General features: G+C 45.4%; 1 protein-coding gene across 1 annotated transcript; it reads left to right on the forward strand.

The window, feature by feature from the left end:
* Positions 1-300: 300 nt before the first annotated feature.
* LOC101953985 (antigen WC1.1-like) lies at positions 301-27,731 on the forward strand. The gene is made up of 10 exons (XM_065553065.1): positions 301-382; positions 1,192-1,260; positions 1,357-1,506; positions 1,958-2,269; positions 7,610-7,927; positions 10,883-11,197; positions 14,184-14,498; positions 24,429-24,521; positions 25,560-25,631; positions 27,727-27,731. The coding sequence occupies exons 1-10, from the start codon at positions 301-303 to the stop codon at positions 27,729-27,731; spliced, it is 1,731 nt and encodes a 576-aa protein (XP_065409137.1).

The raw sequence follows: 27,731 nt of genomic DNA on the forward strand, positions 1-27,731 counted from the left end.
CAAAATGATTTTTTTTGTTTTGAAAGCAAGTGACTTTATAGTACCTTTTTACATTTCAATGTGTAAATCATAACTAAACATTTAGACATTATGAAAACTGATCTAAAAATGTTTCAATTCACCTGATCCAAAAAAAAAATATGGATATTCAGTTTGTGAAAAAATTTGAAATTTCAGCATTTCATTCCAGTTCAGTATGGGAAAATTTATCAAAATCTCAAACATTCGTGAACAGGAAAATTGTTTCCCTTCAAGCTCTAGTCAGATGGGCCATTAACATTGGCGATAAAGTCTCCGGGCATGAATGTGGAAGATTGTGATAAGAGGAAGAGAGAGATCCAGGAGCTGAAATCACAGAGAAAGGCTGATGAGGAGGAGCTGGGTAGGCAGCAGCTGACAGTAACATAGAGGGGGAGAGGAGAGAAGAATAGGTTGGAGTGCTGCTCAAAGGAGAAGAAAATGTGAGAGCAGAGAAGTCCAACACACTCAGCTTGTTTCTTTGCGGATGATTCAGGGCTGGGATTGTGAGAGGCGGAGAGGCCTCTAAAACTGCAGTTGCAAAGGCAATGTCAGATGGAGGGATGCAGGTCTCTGTGAGAGACAGGAGCTGGAGTGAGTGAGTGATGAAAAGGTTGTGGGTGTTTGTGATCTTTTTAGGGATGCAGTGGGCATTCTAGAGACAACAAGAGGAGGAGGGAAGGAAGGGGGCTGGACATGAGGTTAGGAATGGTGGCATGAGAGGGGATGATGGGGATGGGTGTGGAAGGTGGAGACGATGGGAATGAAGGGGGTCCAGGATTGGAGAAGTTGTAACCGGAAACCAAGAGGAGGAAGCAGAGGAGGATGTGGGATCTGGATGGAAGTTGGTGGTCAGGCTCAAGCTCAGGCTTTTCGGAAGAATCACAGCTGGAGGGGTGCACACAGGGGCCCAGTGGCTAACTGGACTTCTTGATCCACATTTATTTTTTTTATTTAAAAAAAATAGCCTCTTCCCCAAAACACACTGTGTTAAAAGAAAGTAACTTAGGTTACAAGTTGAGCACTTGAAAGCTAGGAAATGCCAGAGTTAATGTGACCTGGGCAATCCCCATATGTGTGTAGATTATGATACAGATTTTATTTATGTGATCACTTACTATTTTTCCACAGGAAAACACTGTCTCCTCTGATCTCCCTTCTCCTTGTTCTCAGGGTACGGCGGGTACAGACTGGCAAACGGCAGCACAGGGTGTTCGGGGAGAGTGGAGCTTCTCCACGGAGGTACCTGGGGAACTCTCTGTGACTCCCAGTGGGATTTACAGGCTGCCCACAGCCTCTGCCAGCAGCTTGACTGTGGATTCGCCCTGTCAATTCCAGCAGGGCAGCTCTTTGGCAAAGGAGATGGGCCTGTCTGGAACGGCACATTTGGCTGTGAGAGGAACGAATCCCGCCTGAGGGACTGTCCTGTTACTGCGCTGGGCACAACTGAGTGTCCCCCTGGGAGCGAAGCCAGCGTGGTGTGTTCAGGTGAGCTGCAGTGGGAAAGGAAAGAATTGGGGATTGGGGAACATCCTCAGCCAGATCTTCACAGTGTGTCAATCGGCCAAGCTCCATTGGGCTCAGTGAGGCTATGTTGATTTACACCAGGTGGGGCCCTGGCCCCTAAATTGGCGCCCTGTCCCTGCACCAGCCAAGTCTGCTGGAACTGATCCCTCTGTGAAATGCTTGTGGTGCCTTGAGTATGGACTGTACCAAGGAAACCAAATTCTGGTCCCTTGTCCTCCCTTCGCACTAAGTAAGATGGATCAAGTATCAGTTTGTGAATGTGCTGGTGTGGAATAGCCCCACAGCCCCCACAGAGTAACTGCTAGTATTGAATATGAGCAACAATCCCTTCCTGTTCCCCACTCCCCTCCCAGTCGTTGCCCTTAACTCTGATCACTGCGCCACCTCGACACTCACTTTTCCTCGTGCTCAGGGTGCCCGGGTGGCAAGTTAGTGAATGGCACCGAGTGCTCCGGGAGAGTGGAGATTGGACATGGAGACACATGGGGAAGCCTCTGTGCCTCCCACTGGGATTTGCAAGATGCCAACGTCCTCTGCCATCAGCTGAACTGTGGCTACGCCGAGTCGATCCGGGGAGGAGTCCATTTCGGGGAAGGGAACGGAACCGTATGGAGTGACGCTTTTCATTGTGAAGGGACTGAATCCTGCCTGTGGGATTGTTCTCGCATGGCCCTGGGCAACCCAGCCTGCTCCCCCAGAGACACGGCCGGGGTTATTTGCTCAGGTAAGTTTAACATAGACTGTATATGTTAGTTACAGTGCAGTGTACTGCCCAGATTAGGATCATCATGAGTAGTCCCATTGACTACTGTACTTAAGGTAAGTAGGGGTATCGGTATGTTGCTCTCCTTGTTTAAGTTCCTCAGATCAGAGACTCCTCTGGGTGCAGTGAGGGATGGCAAGGTGGATCCCAGCACTACGCTAGCGTGAACCGGAAAGAATGGCTCTGTGCGATAAACTTGGGGTTTGTGATTCACAGATTCCCTCAGTCCCAGCAGGGCTGACTCAGCCCTTCATCAGGTTGAGGTTGGTGTTGCAGAAGCAACCTATACACAGAGATCTCATCCAAGCTGTGGGGCCATTACAATCCCATTTCACTCTGGAAAAGTAGGTGTTTGCCCTGGTGTTCCTGGCCAAAATGTCCCCCTCCCCGTCCATCCCGGGTTGTGTGCTGGTGGACTGCAGCCCTCAGCTGCAGAGTTTGCTCAGTGGCTGTGTAGGTTGATAGATCATTAATTCCCCACAACACTTCATAGAAATAGTCACTTCTTTTCCAAAGATCCCGGTTTTCAGATGGCTCCAGAGCCAGCTGGGAACTTTCACAAAGATGCTGCTCTTAGTGAGAGCAGCTGGTGCTTTGATGAAGATCCTCCTCTACAATGCAACACAAATACTCAGGGGTCCTTTTTCCTGCAGGCTTCTCCACAGATTTTCCCTCATCCAATGTCAAAAACTTCCTCATAGAATATCACGGTTGGAAGGGGCTTCAGGAGGTCATCTAGTCCAACCCCTTGCTCAAAGTAAGACCAATCCCCAGATAGATTTTTGCCCGAGATCCCTAAATGGATCCCTCAAGGATTGAACTCACAATGCTGGGTTTAAGCCAACCAATGCTCAAACCACTGAGCTATCCCTCCCCAAAAATATATGGAGATATACCTATTGTGATGGGTTGGATCACAGAACCCTCCTTGGGAGCTGCCACCTGATGTACCAAGACTACCCCTGCTCCTGTTTTCCCTGCCAGCTCAGAACTCCAGCACCCTGTCTTGCTGAGCCAGACACTCCCGTCTGCTCCAACACAGACCCAGGGTCTGAATAACTTGCCCCAAAGCTGCAAGTTTACCTGAAAACAGGTCACAGAAGTGTGCTTGTCTTTAGCACTCCGATGCCCAACTCCCAATGGGGTCTAAACCCAAATAAATCCGTTTTACCCTGTATAAAGCTTATGCAGAGTAAACTCATAAATTGTTTGCCCTCTATAACACTGATAGAGAGAGATGCACAGTTGTTTGCTCCCCCAGATATTAATACATACTCTGAGTTAATTAATAAGTAAAACTTGATTTTATTAAATACCGAAAGTAGGATTTAAGTGGTTCCAAGTAGTAACAGACAGAACAAAGTAAGTCACCAAGCAAAATAAAATAAAATGTGCAAATCTATGTCTAATCAAACTGAATACAGATAATCTTACCCTCAGAGATGCTTCAGTAAGTTTTTTTTCTCAGGCTGGACACCTTCCTGGCCTGGGCACAATTCTTCCTCCAGGTACAGCTCTTGTTCCAACTCAGGTGATAGCTAGGGGATTCTTCATGCTGGCTCCTCTCTCTCCTCTCACCTGGTTCTGTTCCACCTCTTTATATATCTTTTGCATAAGGTGGGAACCCTTTGTCCCTCTGGGTTTCCACCCCCCCTTCCTGGAAAAGCACCAGGTTAATGATGGATTCCATTTCAGGTGACATGATCACATGTCACTGCAAGACTTCATTACCCACTTGCCAGCACACACATATACAGGAAGACTCACAGGTAAAAAACCAGCCATCTGCAGACAATGGTCCTGGTTAATGGGAATCATCAAGCTTCCAAACCACCATTAATGGCCCACACTTTGCATAATTACAATAGGCCCTCAGAGTTATATTTTATATTTCTAGTTTTAGATACAAGAATGATACATTTATACAAATAGGATGATCACACTCAGTAGATTATGAGCTTTGTAATGATACCTTACAAGAGACCTTTTGCATGAAGCATATTCCAGTTACATTATATTCACTTATTATCATGTTTTTAATAAAACCATATAGACTGCACAATGTCACACCTGTATTTCATAGAACTGGAAGGGTCATTGAGTCCAGCCCCCTGCCTTCACTAGCAGGACTAAGTACCAATTTATGCCCCAGATGCCTATGTGGCCTCCTCAAGGATTGAGCTCACAACCCTGGGTTTAGCAGGCCAATGCTCAAACCACTGAGCTATCCCTCCCCATCTTAGAAAGCAACACTGGCTGATAGATGGCAAGTTATCTGAGGGCTACCCATAGTGGCATAGGCCCAGATTTTTTAAGGTATTTAGGCATCTCTGCACTGATTTAGGAGCCTAAGTCTCATTTTCTAAAAGGATTTAGGCACTTACCAGCCTTAATCAATAGGATCCATAGGCTTCACATCCCTGAGCATTGTAGCTGTGCCAACCTAACCCCCAGTGTAGACAACAATAGAAGAATTCTTCCATTGACCTAGCTAGCACCACTCAGAGAGGTGAGTTACCTACAGCAATAGTAAAGCCTCTTCTGTCACTCCAAGAAGCATCTACAGTATGGTGATACAGTGTCATAGGTGGAATGCTGTAGCTGTGTCACTGTAGCACCTGTAGTACAGACATGACCTTAGTAAAACAAACGTTTAATGCACACTGAAAACATCGTAAATAGTATTTGGAATACTATGAATAACTTTAAAAAAATCTGTTAGACAGTAAATCTACTGGTTTTCCTTATACAGCCTTCCCCTCTTTTGTTTGTTACAAGAAGAACAGGAGTACTGGTGGCACAAGTACTCCTGTTCTTTTTGCGGATACAGACTAACACGGCTGCTACTCTGAAACTTGTTTGTTACAAACATTCAAATATAAGGTTTCAACTTAACATGTTCTGTACTTCAGCACACACATCAAAACACATTCCCCACTGATCTTCTCTCAGAGATGATTTCTCAGGCTTTGCAGTGCAGTCATAACATGTGGTGTGTGTCACCTGGATTCTTCTGAGTTTGACAAATGGCAGCACCTCAGTCGTTTCAAACACTTCAGAACTTGGTCAGCAACCAACCAGTCTGGGGATCTCAGCTGCTAGCAGTGTTCCAGCCCTTGGGTTAAGAGCTCACTGGCTCTCAGTTGCTGGTGAAACAGAAATCTGTAGCCTATATTTAATGTGGTACAGGGATTGGAAGCAGCCCTCACAGCAGATAGATCTCTCAGTCCTTCATCTATGAGCCACAGAGGCCACAGGGCTGCATTTGATATAAAAAAATTAGGTTGACCAAGCTACATCACTCCGGGGTGTGAAAAATCCAGTCCTCTGAGTGACATAGGTAAACCCACCTAACCCTTGGTATAGAGAGCACTAGGTTGAAAAAAGAATTCTTCCATAAACCTAGCTACTGCCTCTTGGGAAAGTGGATTAACTACAGCGATGGGAGAACCCCTGTCATTGGCCTAGGTAGTGTCTACACTGAAGGACTACAGAGGTGTAGTTGCAGCACTGCAGCTGTGCCGCTGTAGCCTTTCAAGTGCAGACAAGCCCTTTAATTCCACTATTTATAACCCTTCTCCCATTCCACTCTATTGGCTCAGCCCTCAAAGGGTGACTAGGGTGTGACCTGCCAGGTTGGTTGCCCACAATGTAACAGAGGCCCAGAGTATCCAGCTACAATCCATGGCCCCTCCCCACTGCTTTTCTCCCTTCCTGTCGGAGAAACAAAGTCAAATGCTGCAGTGCGAAGAATCTGTGATGTAAGTGAGGGGAGAGTACACTGGGTCCGATTCTCACTAACCCCAGCTACTCAGTGTAAAGGAGCCTTAATGGGAGAATCAGACCATATGTAACTTAGTCTGCAGAAGAGAAGAGTGAGGCGGGATTTGATAGCAGCCTTCAACTACCTGAAGGGAGGTTCCAAAGAGGATGGAGCTCAGCTGTTTTCAATGGTGGCAGATGACAGAACAAGGAGCAATGGTCTCAAGTTGCAGTGGGGGAGGTCCAGGTTGGATATTAGGAAACACAATTTCACTAGGAGGGTGGTGAAGCACTGGAATGGGTTACCTAGGGAGGTGGTGGAATCTCCATTCGTAGAGGTTTTTACAGCCCATCTTGACAAAGACCTGGCTGGGATGATTTAGTTGGTGTTGGTCCTGCTTTGAGCAGGGGGTTAGACTAGATGACCTTCTGAGGTCTCTTCCAGCCCTCATCTTCTATGATTCTGTGTAACTTTTTAATAGAAAAGAGTAGTTGACTCCCTGTCTTATGCACAACGTTAAGCCCATCCTGAGCTATGAATCACTACTAATCTGTGTATGTATATTTATTTAGGAAGTTTTAACTGGTTTACAAATCATGCTTTGGGAGCACATTGGCTCCTTTTAAATGCAAGGTGCCGTATACACTGTATAAAAAAATCTCCAATGGTAGTAAACACATGAAAGGGTTTTGGTTTCTCCCACAAGGAACTCCAACAACTTTGTGCTCACAGTGGACAAACTTTTAAAATGAAATATATATATATATATTGAAACTTTTAAAATGAAACATATATATATATTTGAGGAAAAAATGGGACCTTCTTTCCCATTGACCAGTGGTCACTCACCCCTCCAAGCATCATCTCCAGCCAAGCCAATAGCTAGAGTACATGGGAAAGGAAACTCAAGTGTTCAGAGTTGTAGACCTGGCCTGGAAAAACCCTGCTGGGTGCAGAAAAGCCTTTTTTGTATTAGCTCCTTATGAGTTTGGAGCTGAGGTGGTGATCACAGGTCACCAATGTACATTGAACAGTGAAAACAGGGCAGGGTTTTCTTTAAAGGAGCCACGTGTCCTGGCAGTGCTGGATCTGGGAATTGCAGCAGGGAAGTAGGCCAATACCCAGACTCCTGTTGTAAATCACAGCGATCTCACAGTGCTTCCGCTGTCAGTGCATTGTGTGAGCACGGAGGCCTTTTGTACTGGGACCTGATCTGCCAGGTGTTCCTGAGCACCTTCCACTCACAGTAACTCCAGAGAGAAGTGAGAGCGCTCTGCATCGTACAGGAGGGGCCCAGCTCCTCACAGGATCTGGCCTCAGAGCTGGGGAAGCCTTTCCCACCATCACCCCCTGCATTTCTGAGTAGAGAGATAAATGGAGCCCTTGAGAGAGGTTGTTCCCTGTAGCACTGCACAGCAGTGAGGGTTACCTTCCACTTGCCACAGAAAACTGTGTTTCACATCACACCTGTGCATTATTTCTAATGCAGTACCGGTGGGGAGTTTTATTCAGTGCATTTCCTGTCTCTCCATGCCCAGGTCGTTCTGAGTCGCTCAGGCTGTTGAATGGAGAGAGTCAGTGTGATGGCAGAGTCGAGATTTCCCTCCATGACGTGTGGGGCAGAGTGTTGGATGACCAGTGGGACATGAACGATGCCAGCGTGGTGTGCAGGCAGCTCCAGTGCGGAGTCGCTGAGAAAGCTTATAACCCCCCTATGTCTGAGCGAGGAACGGGCCCTGTGGGGCTGAGAAGGGTCCAGTGTGCAGGAAATGAGACTCGTCTGACTCTCTGTGACAACTCCACGTCTGAGACAGCCCAGGCAGGAATTGCTGAGGACGTCGGTGTGGTTTGCTCAGGTGACTTAGTGTGAAAATCTTATAAATATCCTGTCCTTGTTCAATGGGAACATAACCCACCCCAGGGCCTGCCTCCACCCCACCTTGTGCTGAAATCTCAGCAGTCCTTGAAACAATGTGGATCTGAAGTTCAAACTTTTGCCAATTTACAGTAAAAAATATCATATTATATACAGACCAAGCATAGCCACATTATAGGGTTAATAAAATGCAGCAACCTCCCCCCGTCTTTTCTCTCTCTATCATATATTTTTATGTATTGGAGCTGATAAAAAAAATGATGAAAAATCTTCACAATAAGATTACTGATTTTCACAGAATGTCTGTTTCCATTGAAAATGTTCAGATTTTTGTTGAAGAATCCAAATTTAGTTGCAGAAGAGAAAAAAATATTCATGGTCATCTAAATATTGTGTGGGAAAAAAGAATGAATTTCCTGAACAGTTCTAGTGTATATAGTGGCTTATTTATGTTAAAATCTTAACAAACGTGCTGTCTTGAATCAGAAAACAATAGTAAGAAAAGGAAGTCATATGTAATCTGTTTTGACCAAGACTGCCATGGATAGTGGCTCTTGGCTAGATCCCCGAAGGAACTTGGGCATTGCAAGGCCTGACTCCTAGGTGTCTTGCCATCCAATGAGATCCTCAACCCTGAGTCATGTGCCCAGCTCCCCATACAATGCATTGGGAGAGTTAGACACCTCAGAAGCCTGCAAGCTGAACAGGGAACCAGCTAAACTTGCCAGCAGTGAAATGCCAAGGAAGGGAGTAGGGCGTAGATACACAAAGTTATTTAGATGCCTAACTGTCATTGATCTAAGCGTTAGGCCTCTGACACGCTGGTCAGAGGTAGGCACCTAGCTCTGCTCAGGACTCTCAGCCATGAACTCACTTCTTTAACCCAGTAGTTAAAGCACTCAACTAGGATGTGGGAAATCCATGTTCAAATCCCTGCTCTGTCTGATTTGGAGCAGGGATGTGAAGACAGGTGAGTGCTACAGTTACTATAGGGTATGCTGGGGTGGGTCTCTCCTGCTGGAAATGTTCCACTTTGTACAAATAATTAGTCACTGAATCAGAGAAAAAGCAAGAGACTGACTCTAGCCTACTGGCCAGGGCACTTGTGTGGAATGTGAGAGAGTTAATTCCCTGCTTCAATAAATATGTAATGATTTATATATTATCTATTTATAAAGAGGCAGTTAGGTATCTATGTACCTTTGTGGATCTAACCCTCTGTCACTTAGGAAATACATCAAAGTTGCTGTTGTAATGTGACACTGTTAAATCCTAATCTTATAACTGTGCAATTTTCCTTTATTTAAAAGGGGGGACAGGAATCTGTGATGGGATTTTTTTCATTGTTCTTGGTTGTAGATGACTATTGTACAAGATAATTCTATCATTCTTTTTGATGGTATATTATTTATTTTAAGACCCCAAAGTAAAAGTAAACATAGAACCATAACACTGGTATTCCCGGTATCCTTCAAGTAACATATCCCTATATCATGCACTCTATGTTACTGCACTGAAATTATTTTCCATGCCCATTCCAACTGCAGGGTAACTAAGGCACATTAAGGGTCCATTCCTGCTCCCATTGTGTCAACGGGAGCTTCACAGTTGATTTCAGCAGGGTAGAATTGGGCCCTAAGTGTCCAGGACTTTATTGTAGACACATGGATCAAATTGCCTTTCTTTCCCTATATTTCTGAAATAAATTGCTACCATGTCTGCGTTTCTCTAATCCTCTGGTGTCTACCCTAGTTCTATAACAATTTAAAAGACTATTTCTTTTTTGTTAAATTTATTGTCTAATAATTCCTTGAACAACTTGATGCTTATCCTTTAAGAGCAGTTTGAAAATATTCAGACTTTCCAGTAAGGGGTGATTCTGCATAACCTTAGTCTCACTAGTACCTCTTACCCATGTGATGAGCCCCATAAGATGGGCCCTACCAAATTCACGGCTATGAAAAACATGTTAAGGCCTGTGAAATCTGGTCTACTCCTGTAAAATCTGGTCTTTGGGGTGCGTTTACCCAATACTATACAGCTTTCATGGGGGAGACCAGCATTTTTCAAATTGGGGGTCCTGAACCATAAAGGAGTTGTGGGGGGAGGGGTCACAAGGTTATTTTAGGGTGGTGGTGGTATCGCCACCCTTATTTCTGTGCTGCCTTCAGAGCTGGGCAGCCACAGAGCGGCAGCTGTTGGCCGTGTGCCCAGCTCTGAAGGCAGTGCCCACCCAGCAGCAGTGCAGAAGTAAGGGTGACAATACTATACCATGCCACCCTTACTTCTGTGCTGCTGCCTTCAAAGCTGGGTGGGTGGAGAATGGTGACTGCTAACTGAGGGCTCCGCTCTGCAGGCAGCAGTGCAGATGTAAGGGTGACAATACCGCACCATGCCATCCTTACTTCTGTGCTGCTGCTGGTGGTGGCTCTGCCTTCAAAGTTGGGCTCCCGGCCAGCAGCAGTGCAAAAGGGTAGCAGTACAGCAACCAGGCCCCCTCTCCCCCGTCCCCTACAATAACCTTGCAACCTCCCCAACTCCTTTTTGGGTCAGGACCTCTGTAATTACAACGCTGTGAAATTTCAGATTTAAATAGCTGAAATAATGAAATTTATGATTTTTAAAATCCTATGACCATGGAATTGACCAAAATGGACACTGAATTTGGTAAGTCCCTACCCATAAGGGTTACTCAGATGAATAAGGAGTTCAGAATTAGGCCCTTACACTCACTTGGTGTTTATCAAAGCTGATCTCTAAAAATCTTCCTCATTTCCTTACATTACAGCCTTCTTTTCTTTTCTGTGTTTCTTGCAAAGACAGATTTTTTAAAGTATTTCAGTATCTCAACCATTGCAGTATCATCATTACTTTGCCTGGAAGCTGTTCAGTTATTATTATACTGCATATTAACAACTGGGATTCATCCTTGCAGGAAGCAGGCGGATCAGACTGGTGAATGGGGCAGGTCGCTGTGCCGGGAGAGTGGAGATTTATTACAATGGCAGCTGGGGGACAGTCTGTGATGATTCCTGGGATCTGTCAGACTCCAATGTCGTTTGCAAACAACTGGGATGTGGACACGCCATCAATGCAACTGTCTCTGCTCATTATGGGCAAGGATCCGGGCAGATCTGGCTGGATGACATGAACTGCTCTGGGAACGAATCCAATCTCTGGGCATGTCCTTCCAGGGGCTGGGGCCAGCACAATTGCAAACACAAAGAGGATGTGGGAGTTCTCTGCTCAGGTCTGGTCTGGGAATGCTCTTGTGAGCCTGGTTACCAGGCTATTTAATGGAGGGGGCAGAGATTTGAGGAGAGAGCTGAGAATGATTGAGACTTTCCCTTGCTGTCTCTCCTACCTACTTACAGGGATCATGATTAAAAAGTTACCATTTCCCATCGGTTCCCACCCAGGGGTATTGGAGATATTGAAGCATTTCTCTAGTGTTGGGAGGGCAGTCACTGCTGTACTGCAGGTATCTGTGTGTATAACTGCTGGGAACTGGCGATTTTTCAGAGGTAACCATTGTATTTCTAATGGGCCTGTGACGTCCAGAAGAGTCTCTGCTTCTTGGAGTGATTGTCTCTGGCACTTACGTCTGCAAAATAATGCACAGGATTCATAGATTCATAGATTCTAGGACTGGAAGGGACCTCAAGAGGTCATCGAGTCCAGTCACCTCCCCTTACCAGCTGCTGTAAGGCTGCCAATCACCAGTGGCTAGCAGTGTCTGTATTAACCTTTTGGTTGTTGGGTGAGCGTGGAGTACATACACCCGATGACAGGCATAGATTCATAGATTCATAGATTCTAGGACTGGAAGGGACCTCGAGAGGTCATCGACCCAAGTCCCCTGCCCGCACGGCAGGACCAAATACTGTCTAGACCATCCCTGATAGACATTTATCTAACCTACTCTTAAATATCTCCAGAGATGGAGATTCCACAACCTCCCTAGGCAATTTATTCCAGTGTTTAACCACCCTGACAGTTAGGAACTTTTCCCTAATGTCCAACCTAGACCTCCCTTGCTGCAGTTTAAGCCCATTGCTTCTTGTTCTATCCTTAGAGGCTAAGGTGAACAAATTCTCTCCCTCCTCCTTATGACACCCTTTTAGATACCTGAAAACTGCTATCATGTCCCCTCTCAGTCTTCTCTTTTCCAAACTAAACAAACCCAATTCTTTCAGCCTTCCTTTATAGGTCATGCTCTCAAGACCTTTAATCATTCTTGTTGCTCTTCTCTGAACCCTTTCCAATTTCTCCACATCTTTCTTGAAATGCGGTGCCCAGAACTGGACACAATACTCCAGCTGAGGCCTAACCAGAGCAGAGTAGAGCGGAAGAATGACTTCTCGTGTCTTGCTCACAACACACCTGTTAATACATCCCAGAATCATGTTTGCTTTTTTTGCAACAGCATCACACTGTTGACTCATATTTAGCTTGTAGTCCACTATAACTCATAGATCCCTTTCTGCCGTACTCCTTCCTAGACAGTCTCTTCCCATTCTGTATGTGTGAAACTGATGTTTCCTTCCTAAGTGGAGCACTTTGCATTTGTCTTTGTTAAACTTCATCCTGTTTAACTCAGACCATTTCTCCAATTTGTCCAGATCATTTTGAATTATGACCCCGTCCTCCAAAGCAGTTGCAATCCCTCCCAGTTTGGTATCATCCGCAAACTTAATAAGCTTACTTTCTATGCCAATATCTAAGTCGTTGATGAAGATATTGAACAGAGCCGGTCCCAAAACAGACCCCTGCGGTACCCCACTCGTTACGCCTTTCCAGCAGGATTGGGAACCATTAATAACAACTCTCTGAGTACGGTTATCCAGCCAGTTATGCACCCACCTTATAGTAGCCCCATCTAAATTGTATTTGCGCAGTTTATCGATAAGAATATCATGCGAGACTGTATCAAATGCCTTACTAAAGTCTAGGTATACCACATCCACAGCTTCTCCCTTATCCACAAGACTCGTTATCCTATCAAAGGAAGCTATCAGATTGGTTTGACATGATTTGTTCTTCACAAATCCATGCTGGCTGTTCCCTATCACCTTACCACCTTCCAAGTGTTTGCAGATGATTTCCTTAATTACTTGCTTCATTATCTTCCCTGGCACAGAAGTTAAACTAACTGGTCTGTAGTTTCCTGGGTTGTTTTTATTTCCCTTTTTATAGATGGCCACTATATTTACCCTTTTCCAGTATTCTGGAATCTCACCCGTCTCCCATGATTTTCCAAAGATAATAGCTAGAGGCTCAGATACCTCCTCTATTAGCTCCTTGAGTATTCTAGGATGCATTTCATCAGGCCCGGGTGACTTGCAGGCATCTAACTTTTCTAAGTGATTTTTAACTTGTTCTTTTTTTATTTTATCCGCTAAACCTACCCCCTTCCCATTAGCATTCACTATGTTAGGCATTCCTTCAGACTTCTCGGTGAAGACCAAAACAAAGAAGTCATTAAGCATCTCTGCCATTTCCAAGTTTCCTGTTACTGTTTCTCCCTCTTCACTAAGCAGTGGGCCTACCCTGTCTTTGGTCTTCCTCTTGCTTCTAATGTATTGATAAAAAGTCTTCTAGTTTCCTTTTATTCCTGTAGCTAGTTTGAGCTCATTTTGTGCCTTTGCCTTTCTAATCTTGCCCCTGCATTCCTGTGTTGTTTGCCTATATTCATCCTTTGTAATCTGTCCTAGTTTCCATTTTTTATATGACTCCTTTTTATTTTTTAGATCGTGCAAGATCTCGTGGTTAAGCCAAGGTGGTCTTTTGCCACATTTTCTATCTTTCCTAACCAGCGGAATAGCTTGCTTTTGGGCCCTTAATAGTGTCCCTTTGAAAAACTGCCAACTCTCCTCAGTTGTTTTTCCCCTCAGTCTTGATTCCCCTGGGACCTTACCTATCAGCTCTCTGAGCTTACCAAAATCTGCCTTCCTGAAATCCATTGTCTCTATTTTGCTGTTCTCCCTTCTACCCTTCCTTAGAATTGCAAACTCTATGATTTCATGATCACTTTCACCCAGGCTGCCTTCTACTTTCAAATTCTAAACGAGTTCCTCCCTATTTGTTAAAATCAAGTCTAGAACAGCTTCCCCCCTAGTAGCTTTTTAGCTTTATTTTAGCTATGATTGTTAGCAATCATTGGGATTTCACTCTTTACACCCCAGTTCTTTTCAGAATCAAAGATTTAAATTCCCTTTTTCTGCATTTCCTTCTAGAATTCACAGATCTGAGGCTGGTGAGCGACAGTGACTGTGCAGGGCGGCTGGAGGTTTTCTACAATGGGACGTGGGGCAGTGTTTGCTACAATCGGATGTCTGGAGTCACCCCAGCAATTGTCTGCAAACAGCTGACCTGTGGGGATGGAGGGCAGCTTGCAAAAGACTTTGCATATGGAGAAGGTTCTGGTCCGACGTGGCTGGACCATGTTTCATGCCGTGAGCAGCACAGCTCCCTCTGGCAGTGCCCATCAGGCCAGTGGAAACAGCAGTCCTGTGATAACCGTGCAGAAGAGACCCATATTTTTTGCAGTGGTAATTCTGAAACTGTGTGCTCATGCACACACACACCCTCTACGTGTTTAACTCATTGAAAGGCTGTGATAGAAATTTTGCATGTATTTAATTTTCAGAATAGACAGTCTTACATTCTCAGCAGTGACCCAGACATATTTTCATTGTCCACCCTAGGAATGAGAATGAGGCCCATGGAAAACAAACAGGGGAATTAGTTATTTATGCAAGCTGTGTGGTACACAGTGCAATCACCTAGTGAGAGCTCACAAATGCCTCCCATTAGCTAGCGTCATTTGGGAATCTCTGTGGTTATCCTTTTGGGCTAAACAATCAGAGATGGGCCCAATGTCAGTGACAAGGACATAGGCGGTTGTGGTCAGGGTCGGCTCCAGGCACCAGCTTGGCAAGCAGGTGCTTGGGGCGGCCACTCCGGAGAGGGGCGGCAGGTCCAGCTATTCAGCGGCAATTCGGCGGATGGTCCCTCACTCCCGCTCCGAGCGAAGGACCTTCCGCCGAATTGCCGCTGCAGATCACAATCGTGGCTTTTTTTTTTTTTTTTTTTGGCTGCTTGGGGCTGCCAAAACCCTGGAGTTGGCCCTGGTTGTGGTGAGTGGTTGGAGCAGGAGTCAGGTACAGTGGGTAGAGCAGGAGCTTGTAGTCAGAACTCAGATCCAGGGGTCAGAGCCAAAGTCAGAAATCAGGAATCAGAGGCGAGAGCCAGGATCGGCAAGGCAAGGCTGGGGTAAGTCTGGGGTCAAAGCAAGAGCAAGGTTGGGAACCAGGCAGGAGCACGAGGTATTGCAGCTGTGGGAAATGCTTTGAGCAGTCGCTGAATGGTTGCTAGACTCAAGAGCTACACTGCAGACTCTCCCACCAATCAGGCAGCCTACTACAGGCCAGCTGCCTGGAGACTGCTCTGCTGCAGGTGCTGATTCCCGAAACCCTGCCTGTGAAATCTGGGTCAAGATCAGAATTCCCCAAAAGTGTCTGTGTGATGGGGGTGCTCTATTCACTGCAGTATGGCACCTCCTCCTGGTTGTTCTGCTTCTCCCCATGGTTGCAAACCATCCCTCCATCTCTGTCTCTCTATCTGCAGCTGCTTTCTAGATCCAGGAGCTGCTACGGTTTCTTCGTGACTCAGCCCTCCAGCTAGGTCACTATTGTGGTTTGCACTTCTGGGCGGGGGTGTCTCTTCTCCCAAACAGGCTCAGCCAGTCTTCCTATGGTGCCACTTCCCAAGTGGCTGGTTGGGGAAGCCGGGTCCCCGCTCTACTCTGGGTTCTGGCTCAGGGACTGCATCTAGTCAGCAGTCAAGGTTTGTTCCATCCGGTACTTTGCTGCATTTCCCTAAGCACTTGCCTAACCTTCTTGCTATCTCTTTGTTCTCTGTGTCTACCAGTGTTCCCGCTACCTCCTGCTAGGGATTTAGATTTAAGCTTATGAAATTGCTGTAATTTAGAGGTTTAATATACCGATAACCCTACTCTCTCCTACATCCCACATGCTTCTCAGCCTGTTCATGTCATAATTTTCAATCCATAGGAATAAAAGAAAAACCATCTCAGACCCTGTTTGGTGAATGCCCAAACTCCACAATCTGCACAGGTATCTCTGCTTCTCACTGTCTCCCTCTTGGTCCCTAAGGACTTTCCCAGCTGTCCCAGTAACATGTGAGGTTTCTGCATTTCCAGACCAGGAGAAGTTACGTGTCGTGGAAGGAGAGGACAGATGCTCGGGGAGAGTGGAGGTTTGGTACCGTGGCTCCTGGGGAACAGTTTGTGATGACTCCTGGGACATGGTGGATGCTAACGTTGTGTGTAAACAACTGGGCTGTGGATCTGCTGTATCTGCCCCGGGTGAGGCTGCATTTGGCGAGGGGACTGGTCCCATCTGGGTGGAGACGTTGAATTGCAGAGGGACAGAGTCATCTCTCTGGGACTGTCCTGCCAAGCCCTGGGGTGAGAGTAACTGTGGTCATAAGGAAGATGCTTCTGTAAATTGCTCAGGTGAGTGACAGGAGATGGTTCTGCTACATGCTGTAATTTTCACAGAGGGGATGGATCCAACTGCCTCCCCCCCCTTGGTCCCAGACCAGGCCTTCCCATCTCCTGTGTGCAGGAGCATCATGGATGCTGTGGGGTGGAATCTTTGTGGGGCCAGATTGGCTCAGGCATCAGCCCACATAGCCCCTGCATCCATCACAGACCCCAGTGTGCTGGTTTGTTACTAGTGTTCTCAGCACAGGGGACTTAAGTTGGGCCCACAATCTCTAACATACAGGCCCTATGCTGCTGTGCAGGAGTTTCTGGGAATCAGAACAGGTCACAGCTGGAGACCCCCAGGGACTCTCAGAGGGCCCCTTCTCCTGGTAACAAACACCTCACCCCCCCCCCCACTCCAGACTCCAACTCTCCTCCCTTTCCCTTTGCAGGTGTGACAGAGACAAAAGATTCACTGACTAGAACAGGTAAAACATCTATCTCCTTCCATCCAGGGTTAAATTTACCTGGTGCTGGGTCACAGAGGAGGAGCTGCAGCCTGAGGGAAGGAGCTCCTTTCCATGGTCTATGAAATCTGAGGGTGAATGACACCCGGGTGCTGAGCAGGACTCCAGCTGACAGGGCAGAGCCCATGATTTAAACAGCACCCTGTGAGCTCCCCGCATGGCGCACAGACTGTGTCCCAGCCCATTACCTTGCTGTCTTGGGCTGTGCAATGAGTGACTGGGGAGCTCCCTGGGACCCCCTCGACTCTCACAGGATAATCTCTCTGTTATATGTTCATTTCCATCCAGCTCCCCCACGCCGCCCTCTGACTGACAGTGGGAGACTCACGATGCCCGTGGTCATCTGCATTATCCTGGGGGCCCTGCTCTGCCTGGTCTTAATCATCCTAGGGGCACAGGTGCAAAGTGCCAGGGCACAGCGCAGAGGTGGGTCCTTCTTGGTGCCACTGAGTGAAATGCCTCTGAAATAGCAGGAGGAGCTGTAGCTGAGGAGAGGGGCATTGGCAGTATAATGGAAGACTAAACTGTATTATGCTGTTCGGCTACAAGGTGGTGCTGTATGTTGCAATTTATTTAAACTAACCTCAGCCATGCCATGAAGAGCATTAAAGGGACCTTATAGAGAACACATCTGGCATGAATCTATATAGGAAGGAAGCTCTATAGCTGGTCCATGAGTGGTACAGAAGTCTGACCAGCTAATAGCAGCCCTGCCACCTACTTGTAAAAGGTGTAGATGACATGGTGTCCAAAGTTCAGCAGTGCCAGAGGAGAACAAGAACAGAAGGAAAACAGCAACAGAAGTTACGTGCAGAAGGAACAGCAACAGAAGTTGCAGACAAAAAAAAAAAAAAGAACAGAGGTTGCAGGATCTCATCAATATCCCCCTTTCCATTGCCCCAGAGAACTTCAGCTTAGATAAACCTTCACAATGGACAGACTAGAATCAACATTTTGCAAGATTTCAAATTGCTACAAAATTATGTAAGGAAACTGAAGATATACAAGTATGCTCTTTAATTTATTCTATGAGGAAGCAGGCAGAGCATAACTTTAAATCCTATGATTTTAATCAAGACTGCCATGAAGACAACCACGAAAGGGTTCTGGATGAGTTTAATGCATACTTTATACCTCAGAGAAATGTGGTTTATGAAAGTGAATGTTTTCACCAGAGAATTCAAGGACTAGGGGAAAATGTTGAATGGTTTATTAGAGCTCTGCATGCATTGGCTGAAAACTGTGATTTTGGAACAGAAAAATATGAAAATATCAGAGACAGACTAGTACTGGTTTTTGGGTTAACAAATAAAAATCTTTCACAGCAGCTACAATTAAAAACAGACTTCACCCTACACAGTGCTATTCAAAGAGAAAAGCAATCTGAGCTGATTAGACAGCAAAACCCAAAGCAACTTGCCAAACTTGAAAAACAAGAAACCAGCTTGAAAGAAAGAAGCTGTTAATAAATGCAAGTAATTCCCATAAGACTGCTTAGGTAAGGAGACAGAACTCCCAGGCTAAGAAGGTTGAATTCCAAGCAATTACAAAAGCCTTACAGCCTGAATGCATAAGATGAGGACAAATTCATATCCCAAGAGATGAGGAATGTCCACCCAAAGGCTCAGGATTTAATAAATGCACAAAACATGGACATTTTGCTGCTGTTTGCTGCATCAAAGTAGTCAGGGAGTTGATTCATATTACAGACAATCAAGAGCCATTGTTTCTGAGATCTATAATATGTAGGGCCCTACCAATTTCTCGGCTGTGAAAAATGTGTGTCAGACCGTGAAATAAACCCTTCTCCGTGAAATCCTATCTCCCGCTTGCTGCTGAGAGCACCCCAGTCAGGGGGCTCCTAGCTGCAAGTCTGGGCTGGGCTGGGCGGGAGAGGACTTGTCCTTCCCCTGCATGTCCGCTCTCTCTCTCGGGGGGGATCAGACCCACATCCGAGTGCCTCCCCCTGCTGCAGGAAGCTCCCTGACCAGAAATGGAGGTTTCTGCAGCTGGAGAAGACTTGTGGGGGTGGGTCCAATATCCCTGTTCCTGGAAGTGCTCCTGCCAATGAGCTCCTAGCTGTGAGTTCCTGCTGGATTGGGGAGAGACAGGACTTTTCCTTCCCTTGCATGGCAGCTCTGGGAGGGGGGGGAAAGAGCGAGGGAGATCAGACCCACTTCCAGGTACCTTTTGGGTTTGATCCCCCATGGTTACAATGCCATAAAATTTCAGATGTAAACAGCTGAAAATGAGAAATTGACCCATTTGAAAACCCTATGGCCATGAAATTTATCAAAATAGACCTTGAATATAGTAGAGCCCTAATCATGTGTGAAGATATGGAGCCTGTCTGGAGAGTGAAACTCAATATTCAGAGAAAGGCTATTGACTTTAAAATTGACTCAAGAGAAAATGTCACAGTCATCTCAGAAGGGACTGAAAATAACCTTCAGCCCGTCCCAGAGCTGAAGTCACCTGACACATCTCTGACTAGCCTTGGAGGCATTCTGATTGCATGGGCCAGTTTACCACAGAAACAATTTACCAAGACAAAAGCTTTGCATTCAGAGTACATGTGATCAAAGCATCAAAGATCAACAACCTTCTCTGCCCCACCATTATGGGCCTAGTGAGAAAGGTGGAAGAGCTTCACAAAGGATTTGTTGATACTGGATTTTTGAAAGGCTATCCAGTAAAAATAAACTCAAGAGACAATGCTGAACTATACAGTGTACAAATACCAGACAGAACTTGGAAGAAGCTAGCTGCAGGTTTATGCGAATTCAGAGGATATCATTCTCTGATTGTAGTGGACTATTTTTCCACATATATAGAAATAATATACTTGAAAGACAAAACATTTCACAGTGTTATTGAAAAACTACAATCCACCTTTGTTTATTTCGGTATTCCAGAACAACTAGTGATAAACAATGGACCACAATTCACTGCAGGAGAATGTAATTCTAAACAAAATATGAGTATGGTCATATTACTAACAGTCCACATTACCCATAAGCAAATAGAGAGGCAGAGAGACCTGTACAGACAGCCAAAAAATCCTGCAATAGGAAGAGCCATTCCTTGCTCTTCTGAGTTACAGATCAGCATAAATAGCAGCTACTGGATGTGGTCCAGCACAACTCCTGATGGGAAGACAACTCAGAACTACTGTTCCAACTTTAGAAAGGAATCTATCTCCAAAGTGGCCAGATGTGAAGAGAGTAGCCAATTGGATTAAAAAAGGCAAAAAAAGAGTGTAGGAACACTTTTACAACAGTTGTCACTCAGTAAGAGAACTGCTGTGTCTAGAAACTGGTGACAATTTTGTGCCATAAGAACATAAGAATGGCCATAATGGATCAACCAAAGGTCCATCTAGCCCAGTATCCTGTCTTCCAACAGTGACCAATGCCAGGTGCCCCAGAGGGAATGAACAGAACAGGCAATCACCAAGTGACCGATCCCCTGATGCCCACTCCCAACCTCTGGCAAACAGAGGCTAGGGACACCATGCCTGCCCATCTTGGTTAATAGCCATTGAAGGACCTATCCTCCATGAATTTATCTATTTCTTTTTTGAACCCTGTTATAGACTTGCCCTTCACAACATCCTCTGGCAAAGAGTTCCACAGGTTGACTGTGAGTTGTGTGAAGAAATACTTCCCTTTGTTTTAAACCCGCTGCCTATAAATTTCATTTGGTGACCCCATGTTCTTGAGTTATAAGAAGGACTAAGTAACACTTCCTTATTTACTTTCTCCACACCAGTCATGATTATATAGACCTCAATTATATCTCCCACTTTGTCATCTCTTTTCCAAGCTGAAAAGTCACAGTCTTATTAATCTCTCCTCAAACGGAAGCTGTTCCATAGCCCTAATCATTTTTGTTGCCCTTTTCTGTACCTTTTCCAATTCCAATATATATTTTTTGAGATGGGGCAACCGCATCTGCATATAGTATTCAAGATGTGGGTGTATCATGGATTTATATAGAGGCAATATGATATTTTCTGTCTTATTATCTATCCCTTTCTTAATAATTCCTAACATTCTGTTAGCTTTTTTGACTGCCGCTGCACATTGAGTGGATGTTTTCAGAGAACTATCCACAATGATTCCAAGATCTTTCTTGTGCGGTAACAGCTAATTTAGACCCCATCATTGTATATGTAGAGTGGGGAGTATGTTCTCCAATGTGTATTACTTTGCATTTATCAATATTGAATTTCATCTGTCATTTTGTTGCCCAGGCACCCCGTTTTTGTGAGATCCCTTTGTAACTCTTCGCAGTCTGCTTTGGGCTTAACTATCTTGAGTAGTTTTGTATCCTCTGCAGATTTTGCCACCTCACTGTTTACCCCTTTTTCCAAATCATTTATGATTATGTTGAATAGTACTAGTCCCAGTACAGACCCCTGGGGGACACCACTATTTACCTCTCTTCATTCCATTCTGAAAACTTACCATTTATTCCTACCTTTTGTTTTGTATCTTTTAACCAGTTACCGATCCATGAGAGGTCCTTCCCTCATGTCATTACAGCTTACTTTGCTTATGAGCCTTTGGTGAGCAACCTTGTCAAAGGCTTTCTGAAAATCGAAGTACACTATATCCACTGGATCACTCATGTCCACATGCTTATTGACTCGCTCAAAAAATTCTAGTAGATTGGTGAGGCATGATTTCCCTTTAGAAAAACCATTTTGACTGTTTTCCCCAACAAATCATGTTCATCTATGTGTCTGATGATTCTGTTCTTTACTAACACTTCAACCAGTTTGCCCAGTACTGAAGTTAGGCCTGTAATTGTCTGGATCACCTCTGTAGCCTTTTAAAAAAATTGGTCTCACACTAGCTATCCTTTGGTCATCTGGTACAGAAGCTGATTTAAATGATAGGTTACAGACTACAGTTGGTAGTTCTGCAATTTCACATTTGAGTTCCTTCAGAACTCTTGGGTGAATGCCATCTGGTCCTGGTCACTTATTGCTGTTTAGTTTATCAATTTGTTCCAAAACCTCCTCTAACGACACCTCAATCTGGGACAGTTCCTCAGATTTGTCACCTAAAAAGAATGGGCTCAGGTTTGGGAATCTCCCTCACATCCTCAGCCATGAAGACCAATGCAAAGAATTCATTTAGTTTCTCTGCAATGGTCTTATCATCCTTGAATGCTCCTTTAGCATCTCAATCGTTCAGTGGCCCCACTGGTTGTTTAGCAGACTTTCTGCTTCTAATGTACTTAAAAAAAAAATGTTGCTGTTACTTTTTGAGTCTTTGGCTAGCTGTTCTTCAAATTCTTTTTGGCCTCCTAATTATATTTTTACACTTGACTTACAGAGTTTATGCTCCTTTCTATTTTCATCACTAGGATTTAACTTCTACTTTCTCAAGGATGCCTTTTTGCCTCTCATTGCTTCTTTTACTTTGTTGTTTAGCCATGGTGGCATTTTTTTTGGTTCTCTCACTATGTTTCTTAATTTGGGGTATACATTTAAATTGAGCCTCTATTATGGTGTCTTTAAAAAGTTTCCATGCAGCTTGCAGGGATTTCACTTTTGGTGCTGTACCTTTTAATTTCTGCTTAACTAACTTCCTCATTTTTTGTGAAATTAAATGCTACCGTGTTGGGCTGCTGTGAGGTTTTCTCCACCACAGGGATATTTAATTTAATTATATTATGGTCACTATTACCAAGTGGTCCAGCTATATTCACCTCTTGGACCAGTGCTCCAGTTAGGACTAAATAAAAAATTGCCTCTCCCCTTGTGGGTTCCAGGACTAACTGCTCTAAGGAGCAGTCATGTCAAGTGTCAAGAAACTTTGTCTCTGCCTCCCATCCTACAGTGACATTTACCCAGTCAATATGGGGATAGCAGGTGTTGATGTGGTCCAGTACAACTCCTGATAGGAAGAAAACTCAGAACTACAGTTCCAACTTTAGAAAAGAATCTATATGAAGAGAGTAGCCAAATCGGATAAAAAGGCTGAAAGAGCTCAGGAACACTTTTAAAACAGATGTCACTCAGATAACTTCTGAGTCTAGAATCTGGTGACTGTGTTCACGCCAAATTGGGTGGAGGAAAAGAATGGACAACTCCAGCTGTCTCAAAGAAAAATAATTCGGTACTCAGATCAAATGTGATTGTGACCAACAGTGGAGAGTTCAACAGAAACCATCAACACCTACAGTTTATTCCTCAGAAACAACAATCAACAAACCAAACTCTACAGATGGTGGATGCATAATAAGAAGATGATTCAAGGATTCCAAACCACCTGTAGCCAGTTATTGCAACTAATGTACAGCTGGATGACCATGTTATGTGCTTGGGTCGGGTAATTAGAAAACAAGTACGATTGAGAGACAGACACTTAATAGACTGATTCATACTGAACTACAATGATAGCATGATAGTTTAAATTTTGTAAATGGTAGGAATGTAGAACTTAAAGTGGAATACTTAAAGGAACACTTAACTGTATTATACTGTTCAGACAATAGGTGGCATAAGTTTTTTCAACTAAGGGTACATCTACACTACAGGGGGGAGTCGATTTAAGATACGCAAATTCAGCTACGTGAATAGCGTAGCTGAATTCGACGTATCGCAGCCGACTTACCCCGCTGTGAGGACGGAGGCAAAATCAACTTCTGCAGCTTTCTGTCGACGGCGCTTACTCCCACCTCCACTGGTGGAGTAAGAGCGCCGATTCGGGGATCGATTGTCGTGTCCCCACGGGACGCAATAAATCGATCCCCGAGAGGTCGATTTCTACCCGCCGATTCAGGCGGGTAGTGTAGACCTAGCCTAACATCAGCTATATTTGGCAGAGTATTAAAAGATCTTATGATGTACACATGCAGTGAGTATCTCTCTGGAAGGAAAGCTCTGTAGCCAGTCCGTATCTACTACAGAAGCCTGACATGCTAGTAGGTGAAACCTAGGTGGTATAACAATAGCAGTGAAAGCTAGTTCAGGTGTGTTTACTCATGCAGTGCTGCAATCACACCTCCAGATTGCAGTGTGGATGAACCCTTATGTAGATAGCACTTTCCATTGTTAAAGCACTGCACAAATAGTAGCTAATTCTTCCCCAGATAGTCTCTAGGCAGTACATAGATATGTAAGTACTATTTTGCCCATAGGTGTAAGCACAAGGATGGAAGAGGTATGATTTTGGGTGCTACTAGGAGTTGCAGGACACATTTATCAAGGGACCATAAAGGCTGAACATCAAGATAAACTTAATGACAGTGAAATAGCCAATAGAACAAACATCAAAGGGGCATTGTCCCTGTCACCTGGGACGTTCAAATCTAGATTGGACAGAGCAGTGGGAGTGTGCTGGGCCCAGGGGAAGGGGCTGGATGATCTCATAGGGTTTCCCATCCCTAGTTTCTGACCCTGTGCAAACCTTGTCCTTTGTTTTCAGGCTCCAGAAGATCCTTGGACCCTTTCTCTGAGGCTGTGTATGAGGAGATCGATTATAACCTGATGAGAAAGAAGCAGATGTTTGGTCGCTCAGGTCTGTGTGTCATTCCTAACAGGGAGCAAATCTCCAATGCACTTCCCATCCTAATACTCTGACTCAGAGTTAAATCTCTGCAGCCTTCAGCCCTGAGAGTCCTGGATGGCTGCTGGAGCTGGGTCTGTGGAGAGACCTGCCAGTTACTGGATTCAAATGAATGAGTTTCCTCCCAAGCAGACTCCTCCAGCCCCATTCTGAGGACAGTCAGTCCCATCTGTACATCCTGCAGCCTTGAAGGGTAACTAGTTATGGGTCAGCAACCTGTCTGTTTACACCATTTTGACTCAATGTCAATCAATTGGGAAGATGCTGCTCTCGGTTTAGCACATTGTCAGGCTCTCTGAGCATGGTCAGTGCGTCTCCTTGAGGCTACTTCTTAGATCCCTATTCACTAATGGCAGGAGTAGATAACAGGCTTTGACCCTTGGAGGGATGTGGCCTACTCTGGCAGCAAGGCAGGGGAGGGGAAGTATCTTGCTTAACAAAGCGGGAGTCACATCCATGGCTGAGGAGGTCTGGACCTTTCAAAGACCAGCAGCCTGAGCCATGATTTTCTGCTGGAGAAGGCCATGAAGTAGCAACATTCAGGAGGAGGAGAAAAACATTCCTCTCTAAACCAATTCTTACAGTCTGCGTATGAATGAAAACAGGCTCCCCACTTAATGAGAAGGATTCAAATTAAATCCACAGCAGTCAAGGATCCCATGTTAAAGGGCTCACTCAGTCCCTCCCTCACCTCATGAGGTCAATATGGCTGTTCCCAGTATCTTCCCAATCTGATTTTATCCACCCCAAAGTCACATTTAACACACACACACACACACACATACACACACACACACACACACACACACACACGATATTTCTCTTGGAAAGTCAGTGTCAGTTGCTGTGAATTCAGCATCTTCTCTAGAAGGAGAAAAATACCAAGACCATAAATCCTGCTCCAGGACCTGGATGCATTGCCCATCAGCCAGTTTTGCTGCTGTCACTGTGATAACATCCCATTTACCATCTCTCCAGTCTCCTTTTCAGATGATTCAGTGTCGAAGCTGCAGTATTACACCGGGGATAGTGAGGGGGAAAACGATCCTGCATCAGAACAAGGTAACAAGGGAGGGCGGTGAATACAAAGACAGACACCCACATCTAGATGGGGAATTTAATTTCCACATCAAATTAAAGAAATCGACCTCTCGGGAATCGATTTATCGCGTCCCATCGGGACGCGACAATCGATCCCCGAATCGACGCTCTTACTCCACCAGCGGAGGTGGGAGTAAGCGCCGTCGACGGGAAGCCGCAGAGGTCGATTTTGCCGCCATCCTCACAGCAGGGTAAGTCGGCTGCGATACATCGAATTCAGCTACGCTATTCACGTAGCTGAATTTGCGTATCTTAAATTGACTCCCCCCTGTAGTGTAGATGTAGCCAAAGATGTAAGAGTTTCTTAACGGAAATGTATGATCAAATCCTGACCCTTTCTCTGCATGGCTCATGGTGCCCTCTCCCAGGATAGAAACTGCAGAGAATAGGATACAGAAATATTCACTTAACATGTAAGAATCTGAATTTAACAGCTGGCACCTATCACTAAACAGCCCCGATCTGTGCCTCGTGATCTTAGCCCCCTGCCTCTCCAGCATGAGCATGTAGCCCAAGCCCTTATAAAAGGAAGAGACTTACTCCTGAGGGAATTCTGCACCAAAAAGTTAAAAATTCTTCACACAATATTTTTAAAATTCTGCAAAATTCTGCATATTTTTGTCAAAATAACCCAATATAATCACACCATTATTTGCTGACAAGTATTTTGAAATAAATTATCAAAATAATTGAAAATGGTGTGACTATATTGTTGTTGTGTTACTGTGTTATTTTGACAAATAAAATATGAACTTTGCACAATTTTAAATTTTTTAATTTTTTTGGTGGATAATTCCCTCAAGAGTACCAGGGTTCTGTGTGGCGCAATCTGGGTGCAGGCAGCTTGGCAGGGGGTCTGAGTGCGATCTGGATGCACAGAGGCTCGGTGTGGGGTTCGGAGTGTAGGGGAAATGGGACTCTGCAGGGGAGTCCCAATGAAGATGGTTAGGGCTCAGCGGAGGAGGGTCCAGGTGCAACTGGTTGGGGCTCAGTGGGATGAGAGTCCGGGTGTGGATAGGACAAGAAGGAAGCAATGGGCTCCCAATGCAGGGGATGAGGCTCGGAGAGGGTGGAGATTTAGGTGCAGAGGGGGCTCAGTGGGGGATTCTGGGTGAGGTCTGTGTGAGGGGGGCTCCTGATGCAGGGGGTGAGGCTTGGGAGGGTGTGGAATTGGTTTTGGGGGCTTGGTTGGGGGGTTCTGGGTGCAGGGGTCCCCGCTGCAGGGGAGACTCTGGAAGGGGTTCCAGTTGCAGGGGGGAGGAGTCACTGTACAGGGAGCTGCTCCCCTGTCCTCCCATCCCCCCCCCATCTGTTCATCCCCCCCAATCAATCCCCCCCCCACCAAACCTCATTTCCCCCCTCCCCCCGAACCTGCACCAAGCTTCATCCCCTGCATCTAGACCGCCCCCTCCAATCCCCCTCTTCCTCCCACCGCCCAGCTCAGACTAACATCCCTGATCTGCAATGGAATCCCCAGACACCCCCTGCAAGTGATTTACCTCTCTGACAGCTGACGGAACAGACAAGCCTGGGCTCTGCTGGGGAGAAGTGAATGAACACTGGTGCAGTTTCTCATTGCTTCCCCACAGAAACCATTTTCTGCAGAAAGTAAAGAGAATCTGCAGGGGGTGGGGGTGTTTTTCTGCACTCTTGCAGGAGCACAGAATTCCCCCAGGAGTAGAGACTTTAAAGCATGCCTTTATACAGTTCAGTTTGATTCACAACTGTTGTGTCTGGTGTGGCAGCTTTTATCTTCCAATATGTCCAGGGTTAGTGCCTCACCAGCACAGATCTTGATCCCATTGAAGGGCATGACGAAATTGCTATTGGATACAGTGGGACAGGGCTGGGCCTTTGTTATTTATGAGGAACTAAAGGTGGCAAAATTCTCATACACTGTCCATGACTTTGACCCTGGTTCACCTGTGACTTCTCCTACAAACTCCATGATAAACAGCCCAAACTCCAAGGCAACAGGTCTTTAATGGGGAACTAAAAACCTACTGGGGAAATGGGTGTGTTCAGGAGATGCTGAATGTGCTGTTTGCTGTTCCAGATTGA

Source organism: Chrysemys picta, chromosome 1 (genome assembly GCF_011386835.1).
Source record: "Chrysemys picta bellii isolate R12L10 chromosome 1, ASM1138683v2, whole genome shotgun sequence".
NCBI lineage: Eukaryota > Metazoa > Chordata > Testudines > Emydidae > Chrysemys > Chrysemys picta.

What these genes read in the sequence shown, in the direction of transcription:
- LOC101953985 (XM_065553065.1), top strand. Translation starts at nt 301, where the DNA reads ATGAATGTGGAAGATTGTGATAAGAGGAAGAGAGAGATCCAGGAGCTG. An exon ending in GGCCGGGGTTATTTGCTCAG is followed by an intron (nt 2,270 to 7,609) that starts GTAAGTTTAACA and finishes CTCCATGCCCAG; the next exon opens with GTCGTTCTGAGTCGCTCAGG. An exon ending in CGTCGGTGTGGTTTGCTCAG is followed by an intron (nt 7,928 to 10,882) that starts GTGACTTAGTGT and finishes TCATCCTTGCAG; the next exon opens with GAAGCAGGCGGATCAGACTG.